The 18,877-nt window shown below is 41.0% G+C and overlaps 1 protein-coding gene across 1 annotated transcript in view; it reads right to left on the bottom strand.

Moving 5' to 3' along the window:
- The window catches only part of rell1 (RELT like 1), a 68,683-nt gene extending 53,522 nt beyond the window's left edge, over nt 1–15,161 (bottom strand). Inside the window, exon 1 of the mRNA XM_067988960.1 lies at nt 15,060–15,161. Within this exon, the coding sequence (XP_067845061.1) occupies nt 15,060–15,081 (22 nt within the window). The 5' untranslated portion in view covers nt 15,082–15,161. The remainder of the gene's footprint in view (nt 1–15,059) is intronic.
- Between the last annotated feature and the right edge of the window lie 3,716 nt (nt 15,162–18,877).

Below are 18,877 nucleotides of genomic sequence, written 5' to 3'. Positions count from 1 at the left end.
TAAAGTTTGTGATTTTGGTAGGGAGTTCTTGACAGTTTTGACCCACTTTGGGAGATACTAAACAGAAATGTAGAAATACATGTTTACACAAAACACTTAGCGTGACATAGCTGACTTAGACAGGTCATAAATACGGCTACTGAGAATTGGAGACCAGAGATGAGAGTGAACATAGGTTGCTATTACAGGAAATATTTTAAGAGATGCTAATATATTGGATGCATCACCAAGCAAAGAACAGCTAATGCGAGTTACATAGAGTTGCATCAAAACTACAGCACAGAAACAGGCCCTTCGGCCCAACTGGTCTATGCCACCGTTTATGCTCCACACGAGTCTCCTCCCTCCCTACTTCATCTAACCCTATCAGGATACCATTCTATTCCTTTCTCACTCATGTGCTTATCTAGCTTCCTTTTAAATGCATCTACGCTATTCGCCTCAACTGCTCCTTGTGGTAGCACGTTCTACATTCTTACCACTCTTTGGATAAAGAAGTTTCTCCTGAATTCCCTATTGGATTTATTAGCAACTATTTTATATTTGTAACCCTAGTTTTGGACTCCCCCACAAGTGGAAACATTTTCTCTACGTCTACCCCATCAAACCTTAGTATCTTAAAAGACCTCTATTAGTTCACCCCTCAGCCTTCTCTTTTCTCGAGAAATGAGCCCCAGCCTGTTCAGCCTTTCCCAATAAGGCTATCCTCTCAGTTCTGGTATCATCCTTGTGAATCTTTTTTGCAACTTCTCCAATGCCTCTGCATCCTTTCTATGTGGAAACCAGAACTGTGCACAATCCTCCAAGTGTGGTCTAACCAAGGTTCTGTACAAGCGAAAGAGAAACACTCCTTGCAAGAGCTTTGTGTTTTATCCCGTACTGAAGAATTTTCCAGCTTTGGCTCAGCTAGTAGTACTCTTATCTCAGTCAGAAGGCTGTGCGTTCAAGCCCAACTCCATAGACTTAAGCACATAATCTAGGCAGACATTTCAAGACAATACTGAGGGAGTGCTGCACTGTTGGAGGTGGCGTCTTTCAGATGAGATGTTAAACCGAGGCCTCATCTGTCCTCTCAGGTGAACATAAGAGATCCCATGGCACAATTTGAAGAGAAGGGAAGTGCTCCCCAATGTCCTGGCCAATATTTATCCCTTAACCAACATCACAAACAGATTATCTGGTCATTATCACATTCCTGTTTGTGGGAACTTGCTGTACACAGAAAGGATGTAGAGGCATTGGAGAAGTTGCCACGTTTCCTACATTACAACAGTGACTACACTTCAAAAGTACTTCATTGGCTGTAAAGTGCTTTGGGACGTCCTGAGGCTATAAAAGGCATTATATAAATGCAAGTTCTTACTTCCTTTTTAGGAGTCCTCCCTAATTCTTCATTTGAATCTAGTTTGATAGTTCTTTTATTAGTGCTTTTGTTCAATTTCTATTTTAAACAAATAGAATTGTAACATATTAGTATTGCTTTAAATGATTATTAAAAGTTAAATAAAAGAAGATTTGGTATATTTTCATCAAACTAGTCACATTTGCTTTTATTAAATTAGAATGCTTGGAGAAGTCAAAGCAGGCAAAATGTTTAATCTTAGCTTTTTTACATTGTGAATATATGCTACAAGTGAAAAATATGTAAACAAACTTCTAATTCACAAGCACACTTCAAATAACATCTGCTGGAATAAAACAAAACTTTTATCAACCTACATAATACATTTTCCTTACAGTTCTGGAAATTGACACTTCTAAGTATCTTTAAGAGCCCAACAAAATAAAGCATATTTTTATCTGATTTGAGTGATTTATGGAAGTGAATGTAGGTTTGCAAGAATGCAGAAGCTTAACTTATATTTTAGAAGGGATATCTGTACTTTAATTGTGCTTTTAATTTAGAAATGAAGAATGCTTACTTTTTTTAAAATAATGAAAAAGAAAGTGTAGATTTTTATTACCTATGGCATAGCCCAGCAGCAGGGCAAAAGTGGAAATGGGGTAGGACAGCCGATCAGCAACAGCACTCGTGCCTGAAAGAATTGGGAAATCAGCAACGCAGGGCAAAGCGGGAGAGTTGATAGGGGAGGGGGGGCGGTAACACAGTGGGGCCGATTTTATATCAGGTCGGGAACCATGCATGGAACAGTCGAAGCAAGCAGCGCACCCGGAAGTCAAAAAGAAATTTTTTAAATCCATCTCCCGCCCAAAGTGTATTTCGGAGGGCCAACAGGCAGGAACCAACTCCACCCAGGGACCCAAGGGAATGGTCACTGGCATAAAGTAAGTGGTGGGGGAGGGGTTGTCAAGTTCCCAAAAGTATGCCACATAAAAGTTGAAAAATGTTTAACTTACTTTGGCTTCTTCCAGCTACTTCGCGAACACCCGCCGTGGTTTGGCTGTCGGAATTGGCCTCATGCGAGGCTCCCAAATACTGATGTTAAAATGCCATCGCAGTGCCAATGGTGCCATCAGGCCGCAACTTTTAGATTTAAATTAGGGCCCTGCCTGCCTGCAGCGAGAGTCTTGGCCGACTTCAAAGTTGGTGAAGATAAAATGTTGCCGGGCGGGAACTTGGGCGATTTTATCTCCTCCCATGCACCATTCCTGCCGTGTTTCTCTTTCTCGGTCAGCTTAATTTCACTTTCTGAACACCAATTAAAGCTACAGCACATACTTAATCAGTAGCATCATGTTTTCTCTCTTGTATTTACACCCTTTAAAACAGTCAATAGATAAATCATACCTGAATAAAGTTTTTGACATCTGTCCTCTAACTTTTCTTCAAATAATTTTGAAAAACAACTGGATAGATTTTATTAGACACAGAGTAAATGCTAGTGATGCATTTTGGGAAACTATGCATACTACCCATGTTCAGACTGCAGGACCTGCCTTCAGCTTACAGAGTCACTGCTCTGTACAAAAATATCAAATGGAAGACCAGCTTTTTGGGAAAAGGTGAGGCCTTCAAGTAAATAAAATATCTCTGAAGTAATTTAAAAAGGCACATGAACAATTCAACTCAACTGAAAAATTTAAACTCCTGTTATTGTGAAACATGCATTTTGGTTAAAACATTATTTTGGACATTAAAAATTTCTGTTACTGGACAAAATGTTTTTTTCAAAAAGCATTGAGTGATTCGACTATTTCATCAACAAATTATGATTGCAAAAATTGACATAGCAAAATTGAATGACATATTAGTTTACAATGGGAAAAGTTGACACAAAAGTGTGACCAAAAATTATGACAATAGATTTTTTTTAAAAGATACATAAATTAAAGCAACAGAAGCACAGTGCATGACATTAAAAACAATATTTTTGTATATGGTTCTGTAAGAACATCAGAACGTAAGAAATAGGTGCAGGAGTAGGCCATATGGCCCCTCAATTCAATAAGATCATGGCTGATCTTCAGCCACAACTCCACTTTCCCTCCCATAAGAATATGGTTTAAAACAAGCATTGAAAATAGGGGGGCATAAGTTCAGCATCTCTGAGAACAAGGACAGCTCACACAGCAGAACATCAGGGAGGACATAGAATAGATAACATTAACGTCAGAAGATGGTTTATGCCAAAACAAGAACTACGAAACCAATAGTGGTGGGGCCGTGCAAGGATGAATAAAGGGGGGGGGGGGGGAAGAGGGGGTACACTCAGCTAAGGAGGACGCATTCCTCAGAGGAACAAAGCAACTTGTAAACAGAGATGGAGGTTGAGGCCATTTGCTACGTTACGCAAAATAGCTTATCTTGAGTTGCTAACGTGGCGTCAGCGCAGTAGGAGGATTTACGACCATGAGATAAGACCAGCGATGCTTATGTACAGAACAACTCAGCTTAACAGTATAAAGATAGGGCATGCTCCCTCCCAAAAGTTGGGGCTCTCAAGAGGAGTGGTTGGAAGCCCATTGCCAGAGGCAATCCGCAAGGGTCATGTCTGGTCAACCTGAAGAACGGATAGATTAGGTTGTACTGATTGCTTGTCATTAATGTAAACTGTAGACAGTTGTATTATAACTATAATAACTGTTGAATGTAACATTGAAGACAGCTGTAGTGCAACACTGTTGTAAGTCAGTCTATTAAACTTGCTATTTTATAACCACTTGGGATAGAATCAAGCGGAGGTTATTGTTGATGGATTAACAACCCATAGTTCCAACAGTAACGGGAGAAATCGTTAATAGGTTCGTGTATATAAAAAAAACACAGGTTTAGGGACACACATACCCAAAAGCAATGTTTTGTAAAATTGGGCTTTAAGAGTTTATTTTATAAATGTAATTCTAGAATTCTAGAATAAACCTTGCTCAGCTTATTCTCCCTTCTTCTGAAGTATCTGAAACTTCAAATGAAATAAATTCTATGGGGGAATATTTTGAGGAAAAAAGGTCTCCATTAGCATTTATGAAGGGTGGGGTGACCAGCAGTCTAGTAGCAAGGCTCAAGATAACCAATAGTTTTGAGAGGAGTCCGCATTAAAGGTAGCAATTTCGCACAGTTAGAATTCCCAGTAAGAGTGGCTAAAATTTGGGGTGGCGACTTTGTCCATTCTTCTGTTTGGGTAGCTAGATACATGAGGCATAAGCAGTTTTTTTTTTTGCTTGCAAGTTATTCTGGTCAAGATTTCAGAAATGCCATACTGGGAGTTTGAAAAGGAATATATGGTAAAGTGAAAGTAGTACATTCATCTTCCAGGACCAATATTAGTTGGCTGCTGCAATTATTTAGGTCAGGTTATGTGCTAGCTGGCATAAGCAGGTAGTTTCTTCTGTGGAGAAATCGACAGTTGGATGATATTCCCAAGATATCTGAAGCTTATCCATTAAGAGGATCATATTCCCATATTAATGGAAATATCACGTGTGAGGGATCAGTTCTCCTTTTCTGAAGTACCACAGTTTGTTTCCGATTAGCCGTCAAATCCTTGATGTTTTGGAAGATGGTAGAATTACATGGAATGTACAGCACAGAAACAGGCCATTCGGCTCAACAGGTCCATGCTCACACGAGCCTCCTCCCTTCCTACTTCATCAAACCCCATCAACATATCCTTCTATTCCTATCTCCCTCGTGTGTTTATCTAGCTTCCCCTGAAATGCATCTATGCTAGTCACCTCAACTACTCCTTGTTGTAGTGAGTTCCACATTCTAATCACTCTCTGGGTAAAGAAGTTTCTCCTGAATTCCCTATTGGATTTATCAGTGACTATCATATTTATGGCTCAGAGTTCTGGTCGACCCCACAAGTGGAAACATCTACTCTACGTCTACCTTATCAAACCCAAGACCTCTATCAGGTCATCCCTCAGTCTTCTCTAGAGAGAAAAGCCCCAGTCTGTTCAATCTTTCCCGAGAGGTATTGCCTCTCAGTTCTGTTATCATCCTAGTAAGTCTTATTTGCATTTTCTCCAGTGCCTCTATATCCTTTTTATAATATGGAAACCAGAACTGTTCAAAGTACTCCAAGTGTAGTCTAACCAAGGTTCTAAAGAAGTTTAATATAACTTCACTGCTTTTCAATTCCATCCCTCCAGAAATTAACCCCAGTGCTTTGTTTGTTTTTTTAAAAAAACGGTCTTATTAACCTACATCGCTACTTTTAGTGATTTGTGTATCTGTACCCGAAGATCCCTCTGCTCTTCTACCCATTTAAACTCTTATCCAAGCAGTATGTGGCCTCCTTATTCTTCCTGCCAAAATGTACCACCTCACATTTATCTGTCCTAAAATTCATTTGCCAATTACATGCCCATTCAGCAAGTTTATTAATGTCTTCCTGTATTTTGTTACAGTCCTCCTCAGTATTAACTACACCCCCCAATGTGGTGTTGTCTGCAAATTTTTTAAATTGTGCTTGCAATTCCCGATTCCAATTCGTTTATGTAAATAGAACAGTGGTCACAGCACCAATCCTTGTGGAACACCACTTCCTACCTGTTGCCAGTCTGAGTAACTACCTTTAACCCCTGCTCTCTTTTCTGTTTTGTAGCCACCTTGCTATCCATTCTGCTACTTGTCCCCTGACTGCACATGCTCTGATCTTAATCATGAGTCTACTATGCAGTACCTTATCGAAGATCCAAATATATTAAATCTACTACATTACGCTTGTCTGCTCTGTTATTTCTTCAAAGAATTCAATACGGTTGGTCAAGCATGACCTTCACTTTTAGAATCAGTGCTGACTATTCTTTATTATATTTTCAGTTTCTAGATGTTTTTCGATTACATCTTTGAGGAAGGATTGCATTATCATTCCTACCACTGACGTTAAGTTAATTGGTCTATAATTCCCTGGACTTGTTCCATCTGCTTTTTTAAATATAGGAATCACATTAGCTGTCCGCCAGTCCTCTGGCACTATTCCCTTTTCTAATGAATTTTTATACATATGCAAATATATAGTGCCTCTCTGCCTCTTCTCTAACTTCTTTTAATATGCATGGATGCAATCCATCCGGACCAAGGGTTTTATCCTCCCTAAATTTGATTAGTTTATTATCTCCCTCCTTTCTAAAAAAAAGACATTTAAGATAATCTCTTCTTGGAATATCATGCCCACCATGTTAGTCTTTCTGGTAAATACTGAGGCAAAGTAATTCTTTAATATTTCTGCCATTTTGCTGTCATTACCTGTGGGCTTATCGTGTGTATCCCTTATGGCCCTGTCCTGATTTTTCTTTTGTTATTAATGTGTCTGTAGAATACTTCACTATTTCTTGTTATATTCCTTGATAATTTAATTTCGTAATTTCTCTTTGCTTTCCTAATTTTTTTTTTACTTCTTTCCTAGTCTTTTTGTATTCCCTTTTGTTATCCTCTCCTTTATTGTCTATGTACTTAGGGTATGCCTTTTTCTTTAGTTTCAATTTTGCCCTTATTTCTTTATTCATCCATGGTGTGTCATTACTGGCTAGTTTGTTATTGCTTTTTAGTGGGATATATTTCTCCTGGTCTCTCTTGATCACCGTTTTAAATATTTCCTACTGCTGTTTTATTTCTTTGTCAGTAAATTTTTCCAGTTTATTTTCCTTAGTTCCATTCTCAGCCCCTTAAAATCAGCTTTTTTCCAATTTATTGTCTTACTTATGTCCTTCTCAATCTTTATCTTAAACCCTATGTTCTAATATTGCCTAGATGTTCCCCGAAGCTTACTTCTTTTATCTGTTCTGGTTCATTTCCTAATACTAGATCTAGCAGTGCTCCCTCTCCTGTTGGGTTTTTTACATACTGGGTAAGAAAGCTCCATTCCCTGTACCCCTTTACTTACCTCTTCTTGCCAGTTTATTTGGGATAATTAAAAGCTCCCATGATTATTATTCCATGTCCTTTACTCATTTCACATATTTGCTTATATATTTCTTCGTCCACCTACTTTCAGGTGGTCTGTAGTATATCCCTATTAGCGTAATCAATCCCTTATCTTGTAAGGTAAGTGGAAACATCTTTTCTATGGCTACCCTATCAAACCGTTTCATAATCTTAAAGACCTCTATCAAAATAAGGAAGAATAAGGGGGCCACATACTGCTTGGATAATAAGTCTAAATGGGGTAGATACAAAAATCACGAAAACTAGCGATGCGGGTAAATAAGGCCATAAAAAAAGCAAACCAAGCACGGGGGTTCATTTCTAGAGGGATAGAATTGATAAGCAGAGAAGTTATGTTAAACTTGTAATGAACCTTGGTTAGACTACACTTGGGGGTCTGTGAACAGGTCTGGTCCCCATATTATAAAAAGGATATAGACACTGGTGAAGGTGTAAAAGACTGACTAGGATGATACAAGAACTGAGAGGTTTCCTGACAGGAAAGATTGAACAGGCTGGGGCTCTTTTCTCTAGAAAAGAGAAGACTGAGCGGTGACCTGAAAGAGGTCTTAAAGATTATGAAAGGGTTTGATAGGGTAAACGTAGAGAAGATGTTTCCACTTGCAGGGAAGACAAGAACTAGGGGCCATAAATATAAGATAGTCACTAATAAATCCAATAAGGAATTCAGGAAAAACTTCTTTACCCAGAGAGTGGTTAGAATGTGGAATGTGCTACCACGAGGAGTAGTTGAGGTGACTCGCATCGATACATTTAAGGGGAAGCTAGATAAACACATGAGGGAGAAAGGAATAGAAGGATATGATGATAGGGTTAGATGAAGTAGGGAAGGTGGAGGCTCGTGTGGAGCATAAACACCGGCATGGGCCTGTTGGGCCGAATGGCCTGTTTGTGCTGTACATGCTATATAATTTTACTTCAATCCATATGGATTCTGTTTCTATCTTTTTCTACTGCTGTTACGTTATCTCCGATTAGTACAGCTATACCGCCAACCCCCCTTCTTCCTTCCTGATTATATTATAACCTGCAATATTTAGTTGCTAGTCCTGTTCTTTACGTAGCCATGTTTCATTTATTCCTACTACATCTGGTTCCTCGCTACGGATTATTGCATCCAGTTCCCCCATTTTACTTTGGATGCTGTGCTTAATTTGTCTTTAATAGTTATTCCTCTTAGTTTATTTGTAACAGTCCTTTTATACTTTTGTTTTATAACTGTACTTGTTCCTTGACCGTTTACGTTATCTTTATTCCTTACCCTGGTCTGACCTTTACACTCATCACCTGTTTCTTCTATCTTTGGGCTTTTGTTATTGCTACCAGATCCCTCCACCCATCTTGCTAGTTTAAAGCCTTATCCACTGCCCCATTTATCCTTTCCGCTCGGACTCTGGTGCCACTCCAGTTCAGGTGGAGCACGTCCCAGTAATACAGCTCCTTCCGGTCCCAGTAATGGTGCCAGTGTCCCGTGAAATGGAACCTCTCCTTCCCACACCAGTCTTCCAGCTATGCATTCACCTTTCTAATCTGCCTATCCCTGTGCCAATTAGCACGTGGGTCAGGTAGTACCATCCGTGGAGGTACTGCTTTTTGAATTTAGTTCCTAAATTCTGATATTCCCTTGGCAGGACCGCCTCCTTGTACATCCTTTTGTCATTGGTGCCGACATGAACCACGACAACTGGATCCTCCCCCTCCCTTTCCAAGTTCCCCTCTAGTTGCTCCAAGATGTCCTTTACCCTTGAACCAGTTAGGCAACACACCTTCCTCGACTCTCGGTTGCGACTGCAGAGGACGCTATCTAACCGTCTGATTATAGAATCCCCTATGATTACAACTTTTCTATTTTGATCTCACCCCTTGGACTTTTTAAATTCTCTACCCCAGAGGGCTGTGGATGCTCAGTCATTGAGTATATTCAAGACCGAGATCGATAGATTTTTGGACTCTAGGCAAATCAAAGAATATGGGGATAGGACGGGAAAGTGGAGTTGAGCTCGAAGATCAGCCAGGATCTTATTGAATAGTGCAGCAAGGCTCGAGGGGCCATATGGCCTACTCCTGCTCCTATTTCTAATGTTCTTATAGTATTTACCACCTTTTGGAGTAGATAGAACATGGTGGGCATTCATGTGATCTCCAGCAGAATATACCACAGTGAAAAGGTATTTGTTGTCCTACACCAATCATTGCACACACAAGACCACAGGCACAACTCAAATGCAATCAGTCTACTTGGCAAAATTACAGCTCTGACACGGCTGCAGGAGTACCTTCTGCCTGAAAATTGTTTTTATTTCAATCTACCAATTAAAAACTATGTTTTGTAAATACGCAGCAGGTCAGTCAGCAATTGTGAAGAGAAAAGGCTGACCATCATGTTTCGAGTCTGCAGCCTTGATCGTAACTGAAAGTGTATTCAGTTCTGAAGAAAAGTACAACTCAAAATGTCATAACCTGCCTTTTCTCTTTACAAGTGCTAAATAACCTGCTGTGTATTTATAAAACTAAGTTTTTATTTCAGATCTGCAGTTATCCCTTTTTATTTTAATTGGTAGATTGCTGGTTGTAGAATCATAATGTTAGCAATTTTACCACCAACTATAATTAAAGCATGAAGCTTAAATATGCATCAACAAGCAATAAAGAGATACAAAATGGAATGCTCATTGACAAAATTACCACCAAGACTTGAAAAATCCTCTACCCTGTTTGTGTTTCAGCTTGGTCCGTTATGTCAAAAATATTCCAACAAAGTAGCATTAAAGGAAAACTTCAAAATAAGACACAGAACACCAATCACATTGACCAGAATTTCATAAACATGTGGAAGTGAACTTGCACTGTTCATAGCATTTGTGTGTATGCAATAAAAAGACAATGACATCAACTGGATTTTCTCCATCTACAGTTAACAGTCTAGCTGTTCCAACTGATTTTCTAATCACATACCTAACTTTAGGCATATAAAGTAATACCGAAGGCCTGTGAAAAAAAGCACAAGTTAAATGAGGTCTGAAATGCTGTGTCTTCACAATCGTTTCCAATGTGGTTTACTAATGACAAGAGTCCAATATTAATGGAATGACCACTGACATTGAACCGACTATTCTGTATTTTCAACATCTTAGATGTACATAAGCAGGGCCAACTTGAGCAGCTTTCTGATTTTTTTTTAAAAAGAGCAGCTTTTATATTATTTCTAACAATGTAGATATTAATTTAGTGTTTCAGTAATTTATCACTCTCAGCTATCTTTGCTGCATTTGGGCCTTGTTTGCCATTTTAAACATAAGTTGCCAGCTGTGACTAACTGTAAATCGGTCAGCTCAGATCATTAACCTGGCACAATCTTCAGTAAATTATCTGGAATACTGTAACTGCTTAAACAGGATTCAGGCATCCATTGCTTGTAAAGCAATTTGGGGCATCCAATGGATGTGATAAGGTACTATATAACTGCAAGTTCTTTCTTTAGCACTTAAACATTTCACTTTACACACAATAACAAACAGGTACATCAGTTGCATCATGTGCCTGAATGCACATTACTATACAGTAAACTGCATATTTCAAGATTGCAAAAAGCATCCCACTAGCAATACCAGTTAAATACATTCAAGAACAAGAAGTGTGTTTAAGAAGGAGCTAGATAGATTTCTGGACACAAAAGGCATCAAGGGGTATGGGGAGGGAGCGGGAATATGGTATTGAGATAGAGGATCAGCCATGATCATACTGAATGGCGGAGCAGGCTCGAAGGGCCAAATGGCCTACTCCTGCTTCTATTTTCTATGTTCCCAACCATCTTCCCCTCGCCCCACAAATTTTCTCTCCTCTGTTGAAGACACTTATGTTTAACTATGATATCACAGTGTCAACAGTACCAATTTAACCAGCCCATTCTGATTTTGAGAGTCAATTTCAATCCTGTCCTGTTAACAATTTTGGATTGATGTTCCTGAGAGTATTGCCATCTTCATGATTTCTTTCACAGTTACAGGGATGGGGAGATAATATATGCTTAGCCTGTTCCTCTTCTCTAGGAAAGAACAAGAAACATGTTCAGCTTGTAGTGTGGGTGGAATGCTTTTCACAAATTTGAAATATTTACAATATGAAACAAATGCATATTCAAGCACATAATATTATTGCTTTACCTGTCTGGGATTGGGTATTTAATTTTGTCACACATGAAAAGTGACATGCACATGGCTGTTTAATGCTCCATGGTGCTTCAATCAGAGCAATTGACATTTTAATTGCACAGTACAACCAAAAAAAAGTTAATCTAGCGAACTGAGAAGCGGGGGAGAAAAAATAACACATTGCAGACTAAAATGCCATTGATTTGCATTTGTGAAGACCATAAAGCACTGAACTGACTGGAAACATAAAAATAATAAGTTAAAATATCAAGTAACTGCAGAAATCTTGATTCCACCATGTCTGATTTTTAATGCCTGTTGCCCATTTTAAAATTTATTGGTTCAGAGATATGGCCACCAGCTCTGTAATGCTACACCAGAGTGACATTTCTTCACATGTAAGTGTTGGCAGTGTCTCTGCAGATTGCACAACTAAGAGACATCACAGCCAAACCTGATTATGGATGATTGATAATGGCATAAACAGTTCCCAGCATAGGATAATAACTTGCCACAAGCAGGAAACCTGACTGGCTTAATGTCTTCACTAGCATATGCCAATTTTAATATTTCCACTGCCTCTCCAGCTCAAAGTTTGCGCAGCAAGTGACATCATCTGAATCCCCTCAGTAAGAGAGATAACTTTGTTATAATTATTCATCACTAAATATTCCCTCTAAAATCACTCCCAGGGATCCACTATTTTTTTTTTTGTTTATTCGTTCATGGGTTGTGCACATCGCTGGCAAGGCCAGCATTTACTGCCCATCCCTAATTGCCCTTGAGAAGGTGGTGATGAGCCACCTTATTGAACCGCTGCAGTCCATGTGGTGAAGGTTCTCCAACAGTGATGTTAGGTAGGGAGTTCCAAGATTTTGACCCAGCGACGATGAAGGAATGGCAATATATTTCCAAGTCAGGATGGTGTGTGACTTGGAGGGGAGCATGCAAGTGATGTTGTTCCCATGCGCCTGTTGTTCTGGTCCTTCTAGGTGGTACAGGTTGTGGGTTTGGGAGGTGTTGTCGAAGAAGCCTTGATGAATTGCTGCAGTGAACCTTGTAGATGGTACACACTGCAGCCATGGTGCACCAGTAGTGGAGGGAGTGAATGTTTAGGGTGGTCAATGGGGTGCCAATCAAGCTGGCTGCTTTGTCCTGGATGGTGTCGAGCTTCTTGAGTGTTGTTGGAGCTGCACGCATCCCGGCAAGTGGACAGTATGCCATCACACTCCTGACTTGTGCCTTGTAAATGGTGGAAAGGCTTTGGGGAGTCAGGAGGTGAGTCACTCGCCGCAGAATAACCAGCCTCTGACCTGCTCTTGTAGCCACAGTATTTATGTGGCTGGTCCAGTTAAGTTTCTGATCAATGGTGCCCCCAGGATGTTGATAGTGGGGGATTCGGCAATGGTAATGCCGTTGAAAATCAAGGGGAGTTGGTTAGACTCTCTCTTATTGGAGATGGTCATTGCTTGGCACTTGTCTGGCGCAAATGTTACTTGCCACTTATCAGCCGAAGCCTGGAAATTGTCCAGGTCTTGCTGCAAGTGCGCACGGACTGCTTCATTATCTGAGGGGTTACGAATGGAACTTAACACTGTGCAATCATCAGCAAACATCCCCACTTCTGACCTTATGATGGAGGGAAGGTCATTGATGAAGCAGCTGAAGATGGTTGGGCCTAGGACACTGCCCTGAGGAACTCCTGCAGCAATGTCCTGGGGCTGAGATGATTGGCCTGCAACAACCACTACCATCTTCCTTTGTGCTAGGTATGACTCCAGCCACTGGAGAGTTTTCCCCCCAATTCCCATTAACTTCAACTTTACTAGGGCGCCTTGATGCCACACTCGGTCAAATAATGTCTCGATGTTAAAGGCAGCATCACTCTTATCTCACCTCTGGAATTCAGCTCTTTTGTCCATGTTTGGACCAAGGCTGTATTGAAGTCCAGAGCAGAGTGGTCCTGGTGGAACCCAAACTGAGCATTGGTGAGCAGGTTATTGGTGAGTAAGTGCTGTTTGATAGAACTGTCGACAACACCTTTTATCACTTTGCTGATGAGAGTAGACTGATCGGGCGGTAATTGACCCAATAGGATTTGTCCTGCTTTTTGTGGACAGAACATACCTGGGCAATTTTCCACATTGTCAGGTAGATGCCAGTGTTACAGCTCGACTGCAACAGCTTAGCTAGAGGCACGGCTAGTTCTGGAGCTATTCTCTAAGTGGTGTCAAATCATTGACTGTCACTACTTAACAGCCACACAGCCAATAAAAAATGTTTGCTGATCAAACTGTTAAAATCCAATGCAAGGAATCTTACAACACCAGGTTATAGTCCAACAATTTTATTTTAAAATCACAAGCTTTCGGAGATTATCCCCTTCGTCAGGGGATAATCTGACGAAGGGGATAATCTCCAAAAGCTTGTGATTTTAAAATAAAATTGTTGGACTATAACCTGGTGTTGTAAGATTCCTTGCATTTGTCCATCCCAGTCCATCACCGGCATCTCCACATCATGTTAAAATCCAACCAGGAATAATTTTTCAGAAAATACACTATTAGACCAAATACATCAAACTTTTGGAAATAAACCAAAGAGGGATGTTACACATTCCACCTTCCCAGCCTGTGGAAACTTGCACATTGTAAAATACAAACCTAAAATGTGTCATTTTGGACTAACCAGCATGAATTTTTGGTAAACAACAAAACTGATCACAAGTTTATATTTCTTAGTTAGAAACTTCCAGCCTGCTCTTCTCTGCCCCTCATATTCTAAGTTACAATATCAAGATTGCTACACTATATAACCTTTTTCACAGATTTATATCTAAACAAGTAATGTTCTCACAACACTATGCAATATCTAGTTTAGTTTTTAATCCCTCCGCGATTTGGGGTGTTCTCTTCCCTCCATCAGAGTTAAACGGCTGCATTTGGTACCCACCCCACCCCTCCTCATTGCAAACACTCAAGAAGATGTTTTGCTTGCCTGCGTGCTCCGCGCGATCAATCACTGCGACCACGTACACATGTCAAAACTACAAATAACAAAACAGCCCCGCAGTGAGAGACGATGGATCCGCTCCAGCACGGACAGTGCAGCCACCCCAGGAGGCACCGAGTGCACTTAATGAAAATATACAGCCCGGAGCAAAGTGCTGGTCCCACCCTTATGATCGTGTCGGCGGACTGAAGAGCGGCCGACCCATCGGCAGATTCGGTCGGCCGACTCTCTGGCGCGGGGGGCGGGGGGGTTGCTTGCTGGTGATCCGGTCATTATCACATTGATGTTTGCTGCGCGCAAGTTGTCTGAGGAAGGAGCGTTGGGATCCAGCGGGTCCCCGGGAGGACACGGCCTGCTGGTGCTCTCGCTGGCTGGGACACTTCGTCCATTACTGACAGCGACTAAGTAAAAGTGAAATGACGAGCCAAGCGGGCACAGCCCTCAAAATCCTTCACCTGCCCGGAAACAGCGGGGCCGGCACTTCACATCTCAGGAGCGGGATTGGGATGGGATCAGACCCCCCCCGGCCCCCCCGCGCCACTCACCTTTCTCCGTGCTCAGCTCCATCGCTCGCGCCTCCAACACACGGTAAACCAACTTTTCAGACTTCAACCGCCCGGCTCGTGCCCTCTCTCTCACTCCTCCTCCCCCCCCCCCCTCGTGATAATCGCCGCAAAACTCCAATTGACCAACCCGGGGGAAGGAGGAAAGGGCTCTTCTGTCCCAACCAGGTTTCCGCCGCCGCCTGTGGTTAATAGCGGTACTACACCAGCCGATGCCCAGAGTATTGACATGTCAACAAGTCTCGGCTTCTCTCCGTTCGCTGGGCAGAGGTGGAAGGACAAGGAAGTTAGATTCGTCGAGTTACTGTGATAATGAAGGGCGAAAAGGATAGGTGACATAGCCATGGCTGTTGTGAAGAGGGAGACCTGTGAAGGCGAAAGTTGGTAAAGGTGTATCAATTAATTGAAAGCAAAATACTGCGGATGCTGGAAATCTGAAATAAGATCGGAAAATGCTGGAAATACTCAGCCAGTCAGGCTGAAACAGAGAAAGAAACAGAGTTAACATTTCAGGTCGAAACACAGAAAATTTTGCAGCACAGAAGTAGGCCATTCAGCCCATCGTATTTGTGCCGGTCGAAAAAGAGCTACCGGGCCTAATCCCACTTTCTAGTTCTTGGTCCCTAGCCTTGTAGGTTATGGCATTTCAAGTGCATATCCAAGTACTTTTTAAATGTGATGAGGGTTTCTGCCTCTACCACTATTTCAGGTAGTGAGTTCCAGACCCTTAGCTGCCCTCTAATCCTTCTACCAATTACTTTAAATCCATGCCTGTTTGTTATTGACCTCTCTGCTAAGGGAAATAGGTCCTTCATATCCACTCTATCTAGGCCCCTCATAATTGTATACACCTCAATTAAATCTCCCCTCAGCCTCCTCTGTTCCAAAGAAAACAACCCCAGCCTACCCAATCTTTCCTCATAGCTAAAATTCTCCAGCCCTGGCAACAAATGGTATGTCGGCCTTCATTGCAAGAAGATTTGAGCACAGGAGCAAGGATGTCTTACTGCAGTTATACAGGGCTTTGGTGAGACCACACCTGGAGTATTGTGTGCAGTTTTGGTCTCCTTACCTAAGAAAGAATATACTTGCCATAGAGGTAGTGCAGCGAAGGTTCACCAGACTGATTCCTGGGATAGCAGGACTGTCGTATGAGGAGCGATTGGGTCGACTTGGCCTGTATTCACTCAAGTTTAGAAGAACGAGAGGGGATCTCATTGAAACATATAAAATTCTGACAGGGCTAGACAGACTGGATGCAGGGAGGATGTTTCCCTTGGCTGGGGGGTCGAGAACGAGGGGTCACAGTCTCAGGATATGGGGGAGGACATTTAGGACTGAGATGAGGAGAAATTTCTTCACTCAGAGGGTGGTGAACCTGTGGAATTCTCTACCACAGAAGACTGTGGAGGCCAAGTCACTGAATATATTTAAGGAGATAGATAGATTTCTAGACACAAAAGGCATCAAGGAGTATGGGGAGAGAGCGAGAATATGGTATTGAGGTACAGGATCAGCCGTGATCATATTGAATGGCAGAACAGGCTCGAAGGACCGAATGGCCTACTCCTGCTCCTATTTTCTATGTTTCTAACATCCTCGTAAATTTCCTCTGTACCCTCTCTAGTGCAATCACATCTTTCCTGTAATGTGGTGACCAGAACTGTACTCAAGCTGTGGCCTAACTAGTGTTTTATATAGTTCTAGCATAACCTCCCTGCTCTTATATTCTATGCCTTGGCTAATAAAGGAAAGTATCCCGTATGCATTCTTAACTACCTTATGTACCTGTCCTGATACCTGTGGACATGCACTCCAAGGACCCTCTCTTCCTCTACACCTCTCAGTATCCTCCCATTAACTGTGTATTTTCTTGCCTTGTTTGACCTTCCCAAATGCATTACCTCACACTTCTCCAGATTGATTTCCATTTGCCACTTTTCTGCCCACCTGACCAGTCCATTGATATCTTCCTGCAGTTTACGGTTTTCCTCCTCACTATCAATCACAAGGCCAATTTTTGTATCATCTGCAAACTTCTTAATCATGCCCCCTACATTTAAATCTAAATCATTAATATATATCAAAAAAAGCAAGGTACTAAGCCTTGCGGAACCCCGCTCGAAACAGCCTTCCAGTCACAAAAACACCCGTTGACCATTACCCTTTGCTTCCTGGCACTGAGCCAATTTTGGATCCAATTTGCCACTTTCCCTTGGATCCCATGGGCTTTTACTTTTTTGGTCAGTCGGCCATTTGGGACCTTGTCAAAAGCCTTGCTAAAATCCATGTAGATATCTTTGTAAGTTGATGAACTTTTGTCATTGGTAAGTTTTGTATTTGTCAGAATATTTGAATGTTGTATGTGCATATTATATTATAATGTCATTAGGAATGGGTGAAAAAGCAATATGGTCTTCTTCACCCACTCCTACAAATGACATCATAATATTGAACTTTTTCCTTCTGGTCTATATTTTAAATAGTTCCTTGAACCAGTCAGAAAAGAGTGACATATTTAAATTATTACCTGCACTGTGTACAGAACTCACTCCTCTGAATTCAAAGTTGCTTAATTCAAATGTGGAAAAACTTTTTTACACAGCGAGTGGTTAGGATCTGGAATGCAGTGCCCGAGGGGGTGGTGGTGGCAGATTTAATCATGGCCTTCAAAAGGGAACTGGATAAGTACTTGAAAGGAAAAAATTTGCAGGGCTACGGGGATAGGGCAGGGGAGTGGGACTAGCTGCATTGCTCTTGCATAGAGCCGGCGTGGACTCGATGGGCCGAATAGCCTCCTTCCGTGCTGTAACCTTTTGATGATTCTATGAAATTATCTGTTAATTTGAATTGAAATCGTACAAAAAATGCCTCCAGTGCTGTTTTATTTTATTTGCTTAATTCAAATTACAGGGGATAATTCAAACGTTTTTGAACAAGAAACAATTGAATTGATGGTAGTATACTATATAGACATGGATGATTCATTCATTTTATATTTGGTAACATAGTATTTTATAAGGCTTTATATTTGTACATTAAATTTCAGTGGGAACATTCTCATCTGAGTCAGAAAGTCATGGGTTCAAGTCCCATTCCAGAGATTTGAGCATTCTTTTGGATGAGACGTTAAACCAAGGACCTGTCTGCCCTCTCAGGTGAATGTAAAAGATCATATGGGACTATTCGAAGAAGAGCAGGGGAGTTCTCCATGTGTCCTGGCCAACATTTATCCCTCACCAACACCTAAAACAAATGATATGGTCATTTATTTCATTGCTGCTTGTGGGACCTTGCTGTGTGCAAATTGGCAGCCACATAACCTACATTACAACAGTGTCTACACTTCAAAGGTACTTCATTGGTTCTAAAGTGATTTGGGATGTCCCGAGGTCATGAAAGACGTGACATACATGCAAGTCCTTTCTTTTTTTCTTTATGCATACACGTATGCTAGGTGTCACTAGTTGGGAATCATTTATTAAAAATGTTGCATTTAGCACACATCTAAGGTATCACACCTTAAAATATGGCACCTCCAAAGCATCATATCTCAAAAATATCACACATTTATGGGGCAAAAAAATATGTTGGGTTAAGTTGCCACTAACTGTTAAGTTAACAATCAAATATTCAATTTACTAAATATGATCAATCAAAATAATCTCTAAGTATGTAGCAAAAGTACCAACGAGGAACAAGTAACCACATAAAACCAAGCAATAAAATTCCTCATTTTTTTCAAAGCTAATATCCATAAACCAGGAAGCACCATAAAACTGACCAATCAAATCACTCAA

This window comes from Heptranchias perlo, chromosome 1 (assembly GCF_035084215.1).
Source record: "Heptranchias perlo isolate sHepPer1 chromosome 1, sHepPer1.hap1, whole genome shotgun sequence".
Lineage (NCBI taxonomy): Eukaryota > Metazoa > Chordata > Chondrichthyes > Hexanchiformes > Hexanchidae > Heptranchias > Heptranchias perlo.
This window is presented reverse-complemented; position numbering and strand designations above follow the sequence as displayed.